This window comes from Alosa alosa, chromosome 3, assembly GCF_017589495.1.
Source record: "Alosa alosa isolate M-15738 ecotype Scorff River chromosome 3, AALO_Geno_1.1, whole genome shotgun sequence".
Taxonomy (NCBI): Eukaryota; Metazoa; Chordata; class Actinopteri; order Clupeiformes; family Clupeidae; genus Alosa; species Alosa alosa.
Window position 1 is genome coordinate 2091569 of NC_063191.1, and position 18585 is coordinate 2110153.

General features: G+C 42.7%; 1 protein-coding gene across 2 annotated transcripts in view; it reads right to left on the reverse strand.

Moving 5' to 3' along the window:
• The window catches only part of LOC125291849 (rhamnose-binding lectin-like), a 30641-nt gene extending 12279 nt beyond the window's left edge, over positions 1-18362 (reverse strand). Inside the window, exons 1-9 of one of the 2 annotated variants that reach the window (XM_048238770.1) lie at positions 18251-18362; positions 17343-17378; positions 6080-6124; positions 5628-5763; positions 3890-3999; positions 2963-3013; positions 2064-2199; positions 1759-1868; positions 1074-1118 (exon numbers count right to left, since the gene is read on the reverse strand). In XM_048238770.1, the coding sequence (XP_048094727.1) occupies positions 1074-1118; positions 1759-1868; positions 2064-2199; positions 2963-3013; positions 3890-3999; positions 5628-5763; positions 6080-6124; positions 17343-17378; positions 18251-18284 (703 nt within the window). In that variant the 5' untranslated portion in view covers positions 18285-18362. The remainder of the gene's footprint in view (positions 1-1073; positions 1119-1758; positions 1869-2063; positions 2200-2962; positions 3014-3889; positions 4000-5627; positions 5764-6079; positions 6125-17342; positions 17379-18250) is intronic. The other variant, XM_048238771.1, reaches the window with a different exon arrangement.
• Between the last annotated feature and the right edge of the window lie 223 nt (positions 18363-18585).

Below are 18585 nucleotides of genomic sequence, written 5' to 3' on the forward strand. Positions count from 1 at the left end.
GCCACGGCACACTTTTGACACTTAACTCATTGAGTGCCAAAAACGTAATATTACGTTTTTAGCTTTTTTTTTAAATTACGAAACTAGACACTCTAACACACCTTATATTTGATTTTGGGAACTCTGTGATGAATGGAAATGAAATATATGACGATCGAAAACTCATGAAAACGCACAATCTGGACATTTTATCTGGACATTTTATCATAACTCGGTTGCCGCTTTGGGTCGAATCAGTGACGCATGCACGTCAGCTCAAAACCAGGCCATTTTCATGGGTCTATCACTAGGTGGCAGTCTCGCCAGGTCTCGCTTGGTCACTTCCCGGAACCTTACAGGCAACACTTCATATTTCATGAAAGACGTTATATCCATTTCTAGAAAAAAAACAGCGATTTTGATGAAAACTAGCCACTGTTTAGCTTGGGATTTCTCAGGAACAGAGGCGTGTAGAAATATACGGTTTGCACCCACTGAGAGCTTAAAGTCTCACCTTTCAAACGAGCCATTGTATGTGTTCATAGCTATAACACAGAATATGCTGTGGCTGTACAAAAATCAGCAACAATGGTCTAGATTGCTGGCACTCTAGGACAAAGCTTCCGAAAACAGCTTGGCATTCAATGAGTTAAAATTTCCCATGGCACACTAACATCCTGTGTGAAGAAAAAATAAACATACCATAGCCTAAAACTTCAAATAATACACAGATATGGCCTTATTATGGCTTCTATGCAAGACCTGCTCAATAAAACAAGCGCCCTCTGTTTCATTTGTAGGTGACTATATCTAATTTAATTGTTGTTATGAACTGGATATGTGATGATTCTGTGAATACTGGATATGGGGCCCCCATTGTACAATGCCTGCATGCCACAATGTGCAATCATACAATCAATGAGAGCATGTGGTTATGAATTTTTTGATGCAACAGTTGCTTTTCTGAACCAGTGAGTGACATTTGGGTAATTTTCTGCGGCACACCTGATGATCTCTCAGGGCACACTAGTGTGCCCCGGCACAGTGGTTGAAAAACACTGATCTAAGTAACAATATTAAGCAGCAATACGCACCACATTCCAGACTGCTGTGATGGCCTTCACAGGTCTGGCTGGACTCTGCAATATACAGCAGACATTAATGAGTGAGGAGCTGCGTCCTGCACTCTAGCAAACCAGCATGACCATCTTGCACCAGCTGCTTTCTGCACTCTAGCAAACCAGCATGACCATCTTACACCAACAATGTCAAGCTTGGCAGGCTGGTCACCAGCATGACCATCTTACACCAGCTGTATCCCACACGACAGGCTGGTCACCAGCATGACCATCTTGCACCAGCTGTATCCGACACATGACAGGCTGGTCAACATACAACACACCTGGCTCCAGCAGAAACAAATGAGCGTGCTAAAGAGCCTTCCATGCATAAACCGAGTTGTCATGTGAACAGGAAATGGGTTGAGAAATGCCAAACATCTTAATAATTTTTTTGTGAGAATGAAAAAACAGATCTACAAGGACCTGTTCTAAATCGGCCTTTTAGGGACAGTGAGCCTTGTGTACACAGACTTTGAAGGGAAAAGGTTCTTCAAGCTTAAGCGTGTTTGAGGACAGTGAGCCTTGTGTACACCTTGTGGTCGGGGTTCAAACCGGCACCCTCCGGTTACAAGTCCGAAGCGCTAACCAGTAGGCCACGGCAGCCCACATAAGCGTGTTTGAGGAAGGATTACTGTGATGAGATGCTCCTCGTCCTTACTTGGAGGAACACAGCTGTAGGAGATGTGCAGGTATTTGTAGGTGCCAAAACACGGATCAGTGAAGATGTGGTTGGAGGAATGCACTGTGCATGTGCTTCTTCCTTCGCATCTTAACGAGAGAGAGAGAAGGACTTGTATGTTGGAAAAACACCCCAGAAGCCACTTATAGACTGAACAACACAGACTGAAAGATGTTTTTAGATATGAAGCAGACATTACATCCTGCTTTTTACTTAGCAAGGATACATACACAGACAGCCCTTTACACCTTAACACAGTAGAACTTGTGATAACTAATACTGACCTTTCCCTTATTATGGGGAGTGTTGTGGGAGCATAGCAGTTGGTGTTGCTAAGCTGATGTGCAGGTCGTCCAGAAGAGCAGGTGGTTTCATCAGTCCGGCCATAACTGGCGTCATGGATGTGGATTACGTTTGAACCTGGGTTGGAAGGACAAGCGTTACACTCTGACATGAAAGCAAAAGATGACAGGTACATTTATTTGTTCAAATAATTGAATCTGGCAATTGAGGTTAGGCCAAGCTTGCTACATAGCACCCACACAGCTGTTTAGATACTCTGTTCATTTAAAGGGGATAGCACTGCCTCTATGTAGTAGCCTGTTCTTTTCAAAAGATGGCAGTGCCAACCATTTTCTTTTCAAAAGATGGCAATGCCAACCATTTTCTTTTCAAAAGATGGTTTCAAAAGATGACTGTGCCAACCATTTTTTTTTTCAAAAATGGCAGTGCCAACCATTTTCTTTTCAAAAGATGACAGTGCCAACCATTTTCTTGTCAAAACATGGCAATGCCAATCAGGGGTTCATGGCTATGTGGCTTTAATGGCTAAGTGGCTATATGGTTTTAATGGCTATGTGGCTATGTGGCTTTAATGGCTATGTGGCTTTAATGGCTATGTGGTTTTAATGGCTATGTGGCTTTAATGGCTATGTGGCTTTAATGGCCATGTCGCTATAATATATATATATGTTTTTATCTGACGACTGTTACAAATCTGGTCCAGAAGTCAAACTTTTGTAGGTCAGTGTGTGTATATACAGAGTCAAGCTTTTGTAGGTCAGTATGTGTATATACAGAGTCAAGCTTTTGTAGGTCAGTGTGTGTATATACAGAGTCAAGCTTTTGTAGGTCAGTGTGTGTATATACAGAGTCAAGGTAATAAAATGTGTGAAACACAAACCACATTCCAGTTTTCCTTCGCCGCCTTCACATGTCTGGCTGGTCCTTTCCTCTGAAAGAAAGGAATCTGTGAGTTTATGTAAACGCTCCAGTTATGTGACCTGAGCACATTAAATACTCCAGTTATGTGACCTGAGCACATTAAATACTCCAGTTATGTGGCATTAGTGTTGATCTGTAGGGTGGAGGATGTTAGTGTTGATCTGTAGGGTGGAGGATGTGATGTGGCCTTAGTGTTGATCTGTAGGGTGGATCTAGTTATGTGGCCTTAGTGTTGATCTGTAGGGTGGAGGATGTTATATGGTCTTAGTGTTGATCTGTAGGGTGGAGGATGTGATATGGCCTTAGTGTTGATCTGTAGGGTGGAGGATGTGATGTGGCCTTAGTGTTGATCTGTAGGGTGGAGGATGTGATGTGGCCTTAGTGTTGATCTGTAGGGTGGAGGATGTGATGTGGCCTTAGTGTTGATCTGTAGGGTGGAGGATGTGATGTGGCCTTAGTGTAGATCTGTAGGGTGGAGGATGTGATGTGGCCTTAGTGTTGATTTTTAGGGTGGACTCTAGTTATGTGGCCTTAATGTTGATCTGTGACGCTGGGGGGAGGTGAACATGACATGGGGGAGATGAATGACATGGGGGAGGTGATAATGGGGAAGGTGAACATGACATGGGGGAGGTGAGCATGGGGGAGGTGAACATGACATGGGGAGGTGAGCATGGGGGAGGTGATCATGGGGGAGGTGAGCATCACATGGGGGAGGTGAACATGACATGGGGGAGGTGAGCATTGGGGGAGGTGAACATGACATGGGGGAGGTGATCATGGGGGAGGTGATCATGGGGGGAGGTGAACATGACATGGGGGAGGTGAACATGGCATGGGGGAGGTGAGCATTGGGGGGAGGTGACGCTCTGCTGCGGGTGCTCACCTGGGGAGACACAGCGATAGAGGACCTCCAGGTACTTGGAGATGCCGGCGCACGGATCTGAGAAGATGAGCGATGAAGCCTTCACCATGCAGGTCATCCTTCCATCACACCTTCACAGGAGAGGAGAGGGGGAATAGAACACTGATATCACACCTTCACAGGAGAGGAGAGGGGGAATAGAACACTGATATCACACCTTCACAGGAGAGGAGAGGGGGAATAGAACACACTGATATCACACCTTCACAGGAGAGGAGAGGGGGAATAGAACACACTGATATCACACCTTCACAGGGAGAGGGAGAGGGGAATAGAACACTGATATCACACCTTCACAGGAGAGGAGAGGGGAATAGAACACTGATATCACACCTTCACAGGAGAGGAGAGGGGGAATAGAACACTGATATCACACCTTCACAGGAGAGGAGAGGGGGAATAGAACACACTGATATCACACCTTCACAGGAGAGGAGAGGGGGAATAGAACACTGATATCACACCTTCACAGGAGAGGGAGAGGGGAATAGAACACACTGATATCACACCTTCACAGGAGAGGAGAGGGGGAATAGAACACTGATATCACACCTTCACAGGAGAGGAGAGGGGGAATAGAACACACTGATATCACACCTTCACAGGAGAGGAGAGGGGGAATAGAACACACTGATATCACACCTTCACAGGAGAGGAGAGGGGGAATAGAACACACTGATATCACACCTTCACAGGAGAGGAGGGGGAATAGAACACTGATATCACACCTTCACAGGAGAGGAGAGGGGGAATAGAACACTGATGTTGTGAGAGGTGTTGCTGTGTTTGACCAATCACTGTCATTGGAGGCTGCTGAATGGTCTACCTTGGTTTATTATTTCAAAAGCAACACAATATAGTTATATTACCTTGAACATGACAAAACATGGATGACCAGCCATTAATGTACCCCGGTGGAGTATTTACCTTGTTCTCTGACATTAACACATACAATATGCAGCTTTAGACTGTCAATGACATGCTCAGATGCTTTTCTTTTTTTAGCAGAATGTTAGACTTTTGCCTTCATTATGACAGGAGAGTGAGGAGATTGTCATGAAGTGAGTGGGTGAGACAGATGAGGCGAGATCAGAGAGTATTTGGATCAGACTCGCCGTGGACCCTTGGACCCGATAGTGCTGAGAGCGCCTCCTCCACCTCACTGTGATAACGAGTGGAGGGGGGCGGAGATAACGAGTGAAGTTACTTAATAGTCAAAACGTATCTTCACTGTGTTACTTAAGAGTCAAAACGTATCTTCACTGTGTCACTTAAGAGTCAAAACGTATCTTCACTGTGTCACTTAATAGTCAAAACGTATCTTCACTGTGTCACTTAAGAGTCAAAACGTATCTTCACTGTGTCACTGAAGAGTCAAAACGTATCTTCACTGTGTCACTTAATAGTCAAAACGTATCTTCACTGTGTCACTGAAGAGTCAAAACGTATCTTCACTGTGTTACTTAAGAGTCAAAACGTATCTTCACTGTGTTACTTAAGAGTCAAAACGTATCTTCATTGTGTTACTTAATGTTATCTCCATTGTGTTTCTTAATAGTCAAAATGTATCTTCATTGTGTTACTTAAGTGTCTAATCGTTTTTGCATTGTGTCACTTAAGAGTCATACTGTATTATCATTGTGTGTGTGTGGTGTGTGTGTGTGTGTGTGTATGTGGTGTGTGTGTGTGTGTGTGTTACCGTTTCTTCACTTCTGAGAGAGAGCTGGGGGCGGAGCAGCTGGTGTTGGACAGCTCGTGGCATGAGCGTCCATCAGAGCAGGTGATCCTGTCTGTCCGACCGTAACTGGCCAACTGCACATCAATCAAGTCTGAACCTGATGGACAGACACCAGCAAACAGTGACATGCATGTAATAGCACACACACACACACACACACACACACACAAACACATTATACAAACACCACACACCACACACACACACACATACACACTCACACATACACACACCACACACACACACACACACACACACACACACACACACACACACACACACACACACACACACACACACACACACACACACACAGACACACAACACACACACAAACACATACAAACACACACCACACACACATACAGACACACACACACACCACACACACACAGTATATATACAGTACATACCACAGTCAAGGGAGGTGTATCGATCTTCACATCCCTGGGTATACTCTGAGAGACATACAATATGGTTATACTTCATCTGCACACACACACACACAGCTCATCAAGTTACAGTACACAGATACATGTTATGCATTCATATACAAAATATAACTTTGAATATACATAGGCATTCACACATGTAACCTGCAACCAGCGGTTCAGATATAACCTATAGCCAGCAACCACATATAATCTATAGCCAGCAACCAGATATAATCTATAGCCAGCAAACAGATATAAGCAACTAGATATAATCTATAGCCAGCAACTAGATATAATCTATAGCCAGCAACCAGATATAAGCAACTAGATATAACCTATAGCCAGCAACCAGATATAATCTATAGCCAGCAACCAGATATAAGCAACTAGATATAACCTATAGCCAGCAACCAGTGGGGGGGTGACCTATTTAACAACATTTGATTCTTTCTGAGCAATTAAAATGCTTAGAGATACTGCTGTGTACAATCTAAATGTAGTAAAGTATTTTGTAACATATTGATTAGTATGATGACCGCCGCTAGCGAAGCGCTCATATAGGGACCTTATATCAGGTACTGGTTATTATGACCGCCGCTAGCGAAGCGCTCATATAGGGACCTTATATCAGGTACTGGTTATTATGACCGCCCGTAATAGGCGCCATATAGGGACCTTATATCAGGTACTGGTTATTATGACCGCGCAGCTAAGCGTGCCATATAGGGACCTTATATCAGGTACTGGTTATTATGACCGCCGCTAGCCCAGAAAGCATCTCATATAGGGACCTTATATCAGGTACTGGTTATTATGACCGCCGCTAGCGAAGCGCTCATATAGGGACCTTATATCAGGTACTGGTTATTATGACCGCCGCTAGCGAAGCGCTCATATAGGGACCTTATATCAGGTACTGGTTATTATGACCGCCGCTAGCGAAGCGCTTATATAGGGATTGTCAAAGTTTTTTTTTTTTTTTTCGTCATCTACTTCCTGAATTTTTGGTCAACGATACCCGGGACACCGAACCACGGGGCACATGAAATTTGGTGGGTATGTAGCCCCACTAGACTTTACTGGGAAAAAATTTTGTTTTAGCCCCTCGGGGCCACCCCGTGCTGCCCCCCGAACCGCAAAAAATGCAGTTTTTCCTAAATAACTACCTGAACCATGGCACTGAGGATGAAGAATCTTTTATGGTATGTTGGTCTCAAGGGCCCACATCAACCTGGCCCATAATCAATCAGTTGTGATTTGCACCCCGTAAAAAATGAAAATGCAATATCACTCTGCTTTAATCGCCCCTCTCTTCAGTAAAGACGTTCAGAACTGCACCAAATTTTATGTGTATGATTGACCTGGCATTCTCTGGGGGTATGCCAAGTTTCATAGAATTTCATCCATGGGGGGGGTCTAAAAGAAATTAGGTTATGTGTACATTTAGTGACTGTACACTCATTGGCCTGTAGATGGCGGTGCACACATATACACATGCACACACACACAGGCACCCACATACTATCGGTATTAGAACGGCCAATACATAATTACAAATTCATTAGGATTAAAAGAAAGCCAAAATAAATATTCATCATCATCATCATGGCTGCATTTCCAGTATTGGCGATAAGTAGTCGTTTGTCCACTAGATGGCGCATCGTTGCAGTGAGACGTAATTTTGTTGGAAGTTAAAAGTGGGTTGGAAAAACAATGGACACTTCCTACAGAGAACGTCTAATAAGGATAGGACGATGTTCACATGAAATGTAATTCCCATTTCTTCTTGAAGCCGAAATAAATCTGAGGATGTTTATCGGACATGCTTGGTTTTTACTGCAGGTACGTTAATCTTATAATATCAATAAGGACCTAGGTAATGTTACCGTTAGCGTTGGTAGAGTGATGGAGGCCAATTTGATTGATTGCATTTGTAGAAAACTATAAATGCGGTTATACCAAGCAAATTGATAGCAGCACTGTAATTGTATTTTTCGACTGTCATTTGTTCCACGTGCTACAAAAATCATTCTGTGCAATGGAAGATTTTAAGTGCGTGCAGGGTGTGAGAGGGGAATCAATGTGCTTTGATTCCAGCTTGGTAGTTGTAGTCTGTGAAATTAAAAAGCATGTGTGTGTGAAGTATCCAAACAATGACACCTTCATTTCATTATGGCTGCTTTAGCAACACACCTTAAGCTACTGTGTAGTGGGTCCCATTTAGAAGTGGCTACTTCATCCGCGCTTTCCTTGACTCATGGAGCTGCGTGAATTTTATTGCAACTTTTCGCCACGATATGGCAGTTTAAGTCCGCTTTGATACTGTAAGGCGTAAAGCCATTGGTTTCCAAAGGAGATTTTATTTGTGTCGCCAGCATAGCCTATTGACAATTTATGTTGTAAATAGGCCTACCTTATAAGCCTACCTGTAGCTTAGGGAAGCTAACAGCTTTCTATTAGGATCTAGTTTGTTAGTTACAGTCAGTGCCGGGCCGGCGCTCCGCACACGCACATCACGCACTGCGCGTAGGGCACCAAGTGCCTGGGGGCACCAAAAAATCTGGGTCGTGAAAAATCACCACAATAGGCTACTAGTGTTAATAACAAATAAAATATGTCTAAAGCATGTTAATATGCAAAAGCAATACAAAAGTCATATAGGCCTAGATCAAATTAGTCGAGAAAAAGGTGAATCTCCTGTGCAGCCCTCTCTCCAGTCTCCCTCTGGTGCCCCCCTCCCCCACCTCCCAGTGGTCTGTTCGATTATTCCTCAATCCCAAATTTGACAGAGAGTAGACATCGCCTTGAAAAGGCACTAAGAGTCGGGGGCGGAAAAAAGGGAAAAAAAAGGAGACAGCGGGATGATGCTCGCGCTTGCAGTTAAGACAATGTTTTAAATAAATAAATAAAAAAGGTTTGTAGCCCTTGCGTGTATGCATGTCTATGCTTATGCCAGGTAATACTACTACCGTCAATACACTTTGTAACGTAAGCTCCTACTAGCCATGTTCATGTTCAAGTGTTAGGCCTACATTGCAAATGATTTGATGCTGGCTAGCTAGTTATTATAGTTATAGTTATAGACCTTTTCTTTATTTTCTTATTTCATCACACGTCAAAACACACACACACACACACACACACACACACACACATACCTGACTTTCTCCAACTTTTGCACTCTTTTTATTTATTATTTTTGATTTCTCCTCCATCTACCCATGTCCTTGATTGCCTAGTTTTTCTGCCCCCCCCCCCCCCCCCCCCCCACCCCACCCCCCCATCCCCAATACACACACTTACATCATCACTGTCATCACTTCACATACATACAGCACACTGCTTGCTACAGTAAGCCTCCTCTACATATCTTGCTGCACACTGCCCCCACACACACAGCACATTGTCTTCTTCAGGATCTTCTCCAACACACATCCTCTACATACTTACAGCACACTGCCCCCACCTACCCACACACACACACACACTACACACACACAAAAACACAGTCACTGCTCCACTCCCTCCCGCCCCACACACACATCTTCACTGTCATCGTCACATATATTACATACAGTACTCTGCTTGCAATAGTAAGTCCCTGCCCCCCCTACATACACAGCACATTATTTCATCAGGAAGCTTCTCCAACACACATCCCCAACATACTTACAGCACACTGCCCCCAACACACACAGCACATTGTCTCATGAGGAAGCTTCTCCAACACACATATTGCACACTGCCCTCCCCCACATACACAGCACACTATCCCATCTCCCCTGTCATCCCCCAACACACACACACCAAGACCCCTGGCAGTTGGGTTAGCCCCCTTGAGCCGTGGATCTGCCCAAGGTTTCTTCCTTGGTAAGGGAGTTTTTCCTTGCCCCTGTTGCTCTTGGGTGCTCCTTGTTGGTGCCCTCCACCCAATCCCAATCCTCCCCCACCTTTTTTTATGCAGCCCTTGCCACTTAATCTACTAAACCCCCTCTTCTACTGCACCCCCCCCCCCATTAATGCACAAATAGGCTGACACCAGACATAATTTCACTGCATTTCTTACTTCCAGTAACTATATGCATGTGACAATAAACTTCCTTGTATCCTTGTATTTTACGTTGTGGATATGGATATGGATTATGGGTTATTGAATGCAATTCAACACTTTCCTTTAACGTTAGCAATCGGTGCATAAGACTAGCAATCCTTCCTCAGGTTGCTAGCTAGCAATGCTATTTCTGATTATGCTTAATCTGGGTTTGCTATTTCTTTGAGCCATCAGAGATATAGTCAGGTAACTTTAGCCTATTAGCCTAGTTTGCTTTGCATTTCAGGACGCTTTTTTGGCGTTTGTTATCAATTATGATCAAACGATCTAATTGTGTAGTGAAAAAGTAACGCTACAAGTGACACTTTCACAACGTAATGAAATGATTGGGAACAACTCTTGGTAAGGTGAACTTTGGAAAAACCCTGCAACTGAACATGATATGATTTTGCCAAATTAGACAGCTTTAGATAAATTTACTAGTTGTTGTTCTATGCGGTCATTTCCAAGAGGTTCATACTAGGCCAATAGCGACATCTGTTGGTGAAACTGCAATTAGAAAAAATAAGAAATTCTGAATGGTTTTTATTCCTTTGGTGGTGGTGGTGGTTGGTTGGGGTGTGTGTGTGTGTGTGTGGGGGCACCACGGGCACCACGGGCACCACCAAGCATTTGTGCTTAGGGCACCCAAATGGCTAGCGCCGGCCCTGGTTACAGTTTTGTCATAACTCCCTGATGCGTTTTTGCATTTAGAATAGCCAGAGCGTGGATATCTCAATCGGAAAATTAAACAATATCGGGTGCCTATGGACTAGGCTGGGTGAACCCAGCCTGATCTGCCCGCTATTTTATTTTTGATTTCTTAAAAGATTGAGCTTGGTCTGGTGAAAGCCAGACTAGCCATGGACCTCAGTTACACAATGCAAGGGAACATGAATCAGCCTATATTTGCAATCTAACAATAACGGACAACAGCTCTTCAACTTTGGCCCGCTAAAATGTGTATATGAACAGTCTAGCGACGATTTCATCAAGGCCCATTTGGACATGTCAGTTATTTGCACCACTGGTTAGATGTAAAACAGCATTTCGTTTCAGACTACTGTTACTTAATTTGTGCATTAACAATAACGTTTCAGACTACTGTTACTTAATTTGTGCATTGACAATAAAGTATTACATGAACTAAAGATGACTAAAATCTTATGTAGAAGAAGAAACATTCACAAAAAAATCCATCCATCCAAAATGACCTTTGTTTTTGATAGCTGTTGAAAACGGCATGGAACTGACAGAGATGTTTTTTGTTTTATAAATAAATAAATAAATAAATAAATAAATAACATTATGCTGATACCTTTTGCTTTTCCCAAATACAATGTAGCCTACAGGTGTAAGTGACCTTTCATCAATCCAGTTGCAATGGATGAACTATGATGAACTGCCCTACTTGTGATTGTTTAGAGATTTTAAAGGTTTTATAACAATGCTACATCTTCTTTGGCTATTCTACAATCTATTCACCTTTTCAGCACCAGTAGGCTACTTTCTGTGCAGCCGCACACACACACTCAGGCATGCCAAACAAGCATACACAAAAGTTTCAAGAGTGGGGGATGGAGTAAAATATGGAGACAAATTGAAGTGTGATTTATTTTCGCGGAACGGATATACAGGACTGAGCGGCGGTCATATTTTGTACCGCTATGCGGTACATCTAGTTATTTCTAATTTAATTGCTCTCAGATACTGCTGTGTAAACCGTAAATTGAACCCTTTTGTGCCCCTGGGTGCAGACAGGACAAGGGACCCAGGCCACCTTAAAAGGTGAAAGAAGCATTAATCCCTTGAGGCCTAGGCAGTGTCATGTGTGATTGCAAGGGTCATCTATACCTGCTATATCAGTGTCATGTGTGATTGCAAGGGTCATCTATACCTGCTATATCAGTGTCATGTGTGATTGCAAGGGTCATCTATACCTGCTATATCAGTGTCATGTGCCATTACAAGGGTCATATATACCTGCTATATCTGTTTTTGTGTTTAGTATTTTGTCTGGACAGTCAGGGATTTTTTCCCATCTGGGAAAGTATAATGTGATAATACTGGCACATGTCCCTCATGTCAGCCTTTATATCAAGGAAAACATATTGGTGTTATTGCATTAATGTCACCAGGAAGCATGCCAGCAGAAATAACTTCATTTTTTAGGTGGGACTGTTTGGAATCTAGCCATATAAGAGTCATGATGGTGGGGTATTCTATGGCTTAGCACTTTACAAGAACATACAGTATGTACTAAGTGACATACATATTTTATTAATTAGGCTATGAATTGCTTTATTCATCTTGTCACTGAATGAGGTGTCGTGGGTTTTATGGAAATATATCCTTTAGTTTATATATCTTTTATGTAGTAGCTTTATTCTGTGTAATATCATTGTTTTGTGAAACTGAATTCTGTAGTAAGTTCAGTGTGGGAAAGGAAGACTGGTTTAAGTGAAAGAGCAGACCTGGCAGAAAATGTCATAGATAAGGTTTGGTGCCAGGAAATGTAAGCAAAACCTAAAGAATGGCAAAACCTAAAGATTGTAGGAATAACAGGATGAGAGGGCAAAGGTGAAGTACCATATATTACTTGGTCAGTTATCTGTAAACATAGAGTGTCTTGTCTGGGATGACTTGAAGGGGTATAAAGGCTGGACAACAGCCAGAGGATGTTAGCTCACTTTGCTTAGCTTAGCTTTCGCTTGCTTGCTTCACCAATGCTCCGGAGTGCATTAAAGCCATCATCTGCAGTATACATCCACAGTGTGCGGACTTCTTTTGAGTTGTATTATTTAATTTGGATTTGACACCACAGAGGAATGTCTTGTCATTGGATGGAGAATGTGCCTAATACTCCAGGCACATTCCAACTTTTGAATATTTGATAAGGACCGCAAGTTCATTACTTTGGGTTGTTATCATATTACAATTGCAGACCAAAGACCAGGGGTGGGCAAACGTTTTGGCTCAAGGGCCACATTGGGTTTTGAAAATTGGTTGGCGGACCATGCCAGAGCCCTGGCAGAGCCCTGCCCGTTCCACAGATGATTGACTTGTTTCATTTCCATTTCAGTGCTTCCAACTCAAAGTGGGTTAGGAATAGGATTTCAAGTGATTTAGCAAAAATGGCCAAAAAAGAGAATCCCATACCCTACCTTTAAATAAAGAAGTTAACATAGACTAAACCTTTAAAGAACACAGATCAAAAGAGAATCCCATACCTTTAATATAATTATCATGTCTGATGCACACTCCTACAAACAACATTGTATTGCACGATAGGTAGTATACAATGGCATTGTAGTGCACGATAGGTAGTATAGTGTACAATGGCAGTGTGACTTATTAGTATTGTGTTTAGACTCTGCCATAAGCCTCCTTTATCTCTTATTGTGTTTAGTCTCTGCCAAAGGCCTCCAGTATTGTGTTTAGACTCTGCCATAGGCCTCCAGTATCTCTTACAGGGGTATGTAAACATTTCAAATCTAGCTTTACTGACTTTAAATGTATATTCTGATATTAACCCTTAAAACTCAAGCATTTTTTGCATTTTTATTCATTGTTGCTATTTTTTAATGACTTTAAAGGGGTCTCAGGAATGTTCAACACTGACTATCTTATATCCTTTTTTCAGCACAACTAAGCAATATGATTAAAGTATTGTCATTCCATTTCAACTATAAACACAAACATGAGCGAAAAACATCAAAATATTTAAAATCTGATTTATTTTTCAATAAATTATGGGCAAAAACACAAAGGCATGCAGCGTTTTCTTTACTTCCTGATACATTAAAGGTGCTCTAAGCAATGTTGGGTGCTCTAAGCAAAGTCACTTCTGTTGACGTTAAAACAAAACAAAGAGCTAGTTCCCGAAATCCAAGCAGTTGCATCCAAGCAGCTCCCCCGAATCCGGCCCGAATTATCCCGAAAATTATACGAGAACAGAGTCTCGAGTAGTTATTGTCTGATAGAACATTAAAAACCGTTCATGGTGATTGGCTGCTCTTTGCCTGCAGCAGTCCTGTGTCTTTTAAAAAAAAATGTATGTGTAGTATACTGGAGCTAATTGATGACGCGCATTGATAATGAGCTCATTTTCATTCATTGATAACGCGCATTGATAATAAGCTCATTTTCATTAGTTGATAACGCGCATTGATAATAAGCTCATTTTCATTCATTGATAACGTGCATTGATAATAAGCTCATTTTCATTCGTTGATAAGGTGCATTGATAATAAGCTAATTTTCATTCGTCGATAACACGCATTGATAATAACCTCATTTTCATTCGTCGATAACGCGCATTGGTAATAAGCTCATTTTCATTCACTGATAACGCGCATTGGTAATAAGCTCATTTTCATTCGTTGATAACGCGCATTGATAATAAGCTCATTTCAATCACACACACACACACACACACACACACACACACACACTGCAGCCGTGAGGAGAGGGAGAGTGCAGGCTAACCAACCACACACACACACACACACACACACACACACACACACACACACACACACACACACTGCAGCTGTGAGGAGAGGGAGAGTGCAGGCTAACCACACACACACACTGTAGCCGTGAGGACAGGGAGAGTGCAGGCTAACCACACACACACACACACACACACACACACACACACTGCAGCCGTGAGGAGAGGGAGAGTGCAGGCTAACCACCACACACACACACACACACACACACTGCAGCCGTGAGGACAGGGAAAGCGCAGGCTAACCAAACACACACACACACACACACTGCAGCCGTGAGGACAGGGAAAGCGCAGGCTAACCACACACACACACACACACACACACTGCAGCCGTGAGGACAGGGAAAGCGCAGGCAGCCATAAGGAGGAGTGATTGGTTGTATAAAACGTTCCTGATGTCTGGGTTACACAAAGCTACAACAACATAATCATTGTGTTTCATTAATGACTGTTTAGTTTATACATCAAAACATATTGTGGTACAAAGAAGGCTATGCCTATTAGCATTACAGGTTCTATACGCACTATAAGCGTATGAGTGGGCTGGATTACCAAATGACAGACAGTTGAATATCTGAATGAAAATAAATTTGGTGCAGAGTTTTACAATCCATGTCACACGACGACCGTGTGAATGTGAATAATACTATGACACAAGCAAGTGAATGACTATAAATAGACACTATACCATCAAGGTTCCAAATCCCAGTGCACTGCCCTTCCTCCCCAGGTGCTTATGGTGTGTAGTGTACTGTAACTATTGAAAAGTCTAAAAGTAGTATACATGTATATGTATATATACATATACATATACATGTATATATGTTGCAGACTTTATTTTTGGTGTGAACAACACGTTTTGCAATTTGCTTCATCAGGTTCACGTTCACAGTCAATCTGACACCTGCAGGTGATATTGGTGGTATCATCATCACATGACCACACCTGACCCAGTGAGACTACTCCAACACTCTAACACAGGGGTGGGCAAACTTTTTGGCTCAAGGGCCACATTGGGTTTTTAAAATTGGCGGCGGGCGCAACAAACAATAAAACACACACACATTTTTTTTTTATAATTTAAAGTATAATTTAGTATTAAAAAGTATTTAAATATACTGCTAATTTTATGCTGTTTAACAAATGTATAAATTGTGCAGTCGCTTTAAGACAGTCGCTTTAATTCACGTTTATTTCTCAAGGATCTTCTGCCTGCTCCGCTATGGCTAGTGCTGTACCTACGGCTGGGTCCTCTCACAGTTTTTAAATGGTCAGTAGTGGGAACTACTGTTGCCTTCATGATTTCCTTTTAAAACTTTCTTATAAGGAGATATCAATGATCGACAATGACAAGCCAGCTGGAACCTGCGGCTCTCTCCCTCTCGTGAGTGCAGACGCGTTCCCAATTAAATGGATCGCATAATGTTCACATTAAATCTGCTGCAAAGGAGATAACTAAGAGTTAACTTAGTTTAACATAATGTTCTCTCTATTTAACATGATGTTTTGACATTGACATTGTAAACGTTCTCTAAGGAGAGTGAAAAGCAGTTTGCAGTAAAGCTAACCAACGCCGTCTATCGCAGGAAAAAATAGCGAGCAGCCTGATAACCAAATGAAATGCTCGGCGGGCCAGATGAAAGTGCTTGGCGGGCCGAATCCGGCCCGCAGGCCGCAGTTTGCCCACCCCTGCTCTAACACAACAACCCCGTAACACCGGTCACAACTGCCCCATAACACCGGTCACAACTGCCCCATAACACTCTAACACAACTGCCCCATAACACTCTAACACAACTGCCCTATAACACCGGTCACAACTGCCCCATAACACTCTAACACAACTGCCCTGTAACACCGGTCAGTACTCCAACCCTCTAACACACCTGCCCCATAACACACCTGCCCCATAACACCGGTCAGTACTCTAACACACCTGCCCTGTAACACCAGTCAGTACTCCAACCCTCTAACACACCTGCCCCATAACACAACTGCCCCATAACACCGGTCACAACTGCCCCATAACACTGGCCAGTACTCCAACACTCTAACACAACAGCCCCATAACACAACTGCCCCATAACACCGGTCAGTACTCTAACACACCTGCCCTGTAACACCGGTCAGTACTCCAACCCTCTAACACACCTGCCCCATAACACACCTGCCCCATAACACCGGTCAGTACTCCAACACTCTAACACAACAGCCCCATAACACAACTGCCCCATAACACCGGTCAGTACTCTAACACACCTGCCCTGTAACACCGGTCAGTACTCCAACCCTCTAACACAACAGCCCCATAACACCAGTCTGCTATACCAATTTTTGATAACACGATGCACATTTATTTTGAAAAATAACAACTTTGGACATAATGTGTTATTTATCAGACAGCAATGTGTATGTATGTGTGTGTGTGTGTGGGTTGTGTGGGTTATGTGTGTGTGGGGAGGGGTGTTGTGTGTGTATGTATGTGTGTGGGTTGTGGGTGTGTGTGTGTGTGTGTGTGTGTGTGTGTGTGTGTGTGTATGTATGTGTGTGGGTTGTGGGTGTGTGTGTGTGTGTGTGTGTGTGTGTGCGTGTGTGTGTGTGTGTGTGTGTGTGTGTGTGAAGGAAGTGAGACTTACTTGCTTTAGTCCCCACACTGCAGGCACAGATCACCACTAGAGGAGAGACAGCGTACACAGATGTGACACATATAAACACACACACACACACACACACAGATACATAAACACACACACTCACAATATATACCTGTCACAACATCTCTCTCACACACATACACTATCTCTCTCTCACACACACACACAATATATAACTGATTAAAAAACTTTGTGCAGATTAATCGATTCCTTACTGGATCATTGATTGGAACATTTACTTTTAAAAAACGCCCTGATGGTGTTGATAAAAACAAAGTGTTGAAAATAAAGTCCTCTGCAATGTCTGCAGCAAGGAATTTGCATATCACCGGAGTTCATCAACTCTATAGTCGCACATCAATGCATTCAGTTTTGAATTTATTTCATCAGCATATTAGGTCATATAATAGATTATTATGGCCGTTATTTGAACAGTGAAAATAATAAGAGTTTTTGAACTTTAATGTCACTAATGCTGATTATTCAATGATTTAATTGAATTGAATTTAAATATTTAAAATACTTTCACAGCAAAAAAAAAAAAGTAGATTAATTAATCACAGAGTATGTAATTAATTAGATTATTATTTTTAATCGATTGACAGCCCTAATATATATATACACGCTACGATACACACACACACACACACTGACACACACACACACACACACACACACACACACACACACACACACACAGACACAGACACACACACACACACACACACACACACACACACACACACACACACACACACACAGACACACACACACACACACACACACACACACACACACACACACACACACACACACACACACACACACAGACACACAGACACAGACACACACACACACACACACACACACACACACACAGACAGACTTACAGGAGATGAGAGTGAGCTTGATGGCCGACTCCATGGTTCCTGAGAGGATGAGGGGTCACTCACTAGCATCAGGTTCTTATAGCTCAGAGCCAAGTGCCCAATCAGGAAGCTGGGTTGTTGTTAAGGATTGACTGGCCCAATCAGGAAGCTGGGTTGTTGAGGAATGTCACTAGTTTCCTGCTTCGATATGGTGGATAAGGATCAAATGTGAGGGCACACTTGACTTGATGTGACCGATAGTGAACAGTGAGAGAGAGAGAGTTTTGAGAGAGAGAGAGAATTTGTCTCATCTAAACTTGATTACTGCAATGCCTTATTCACCTGTTTAAATCGTC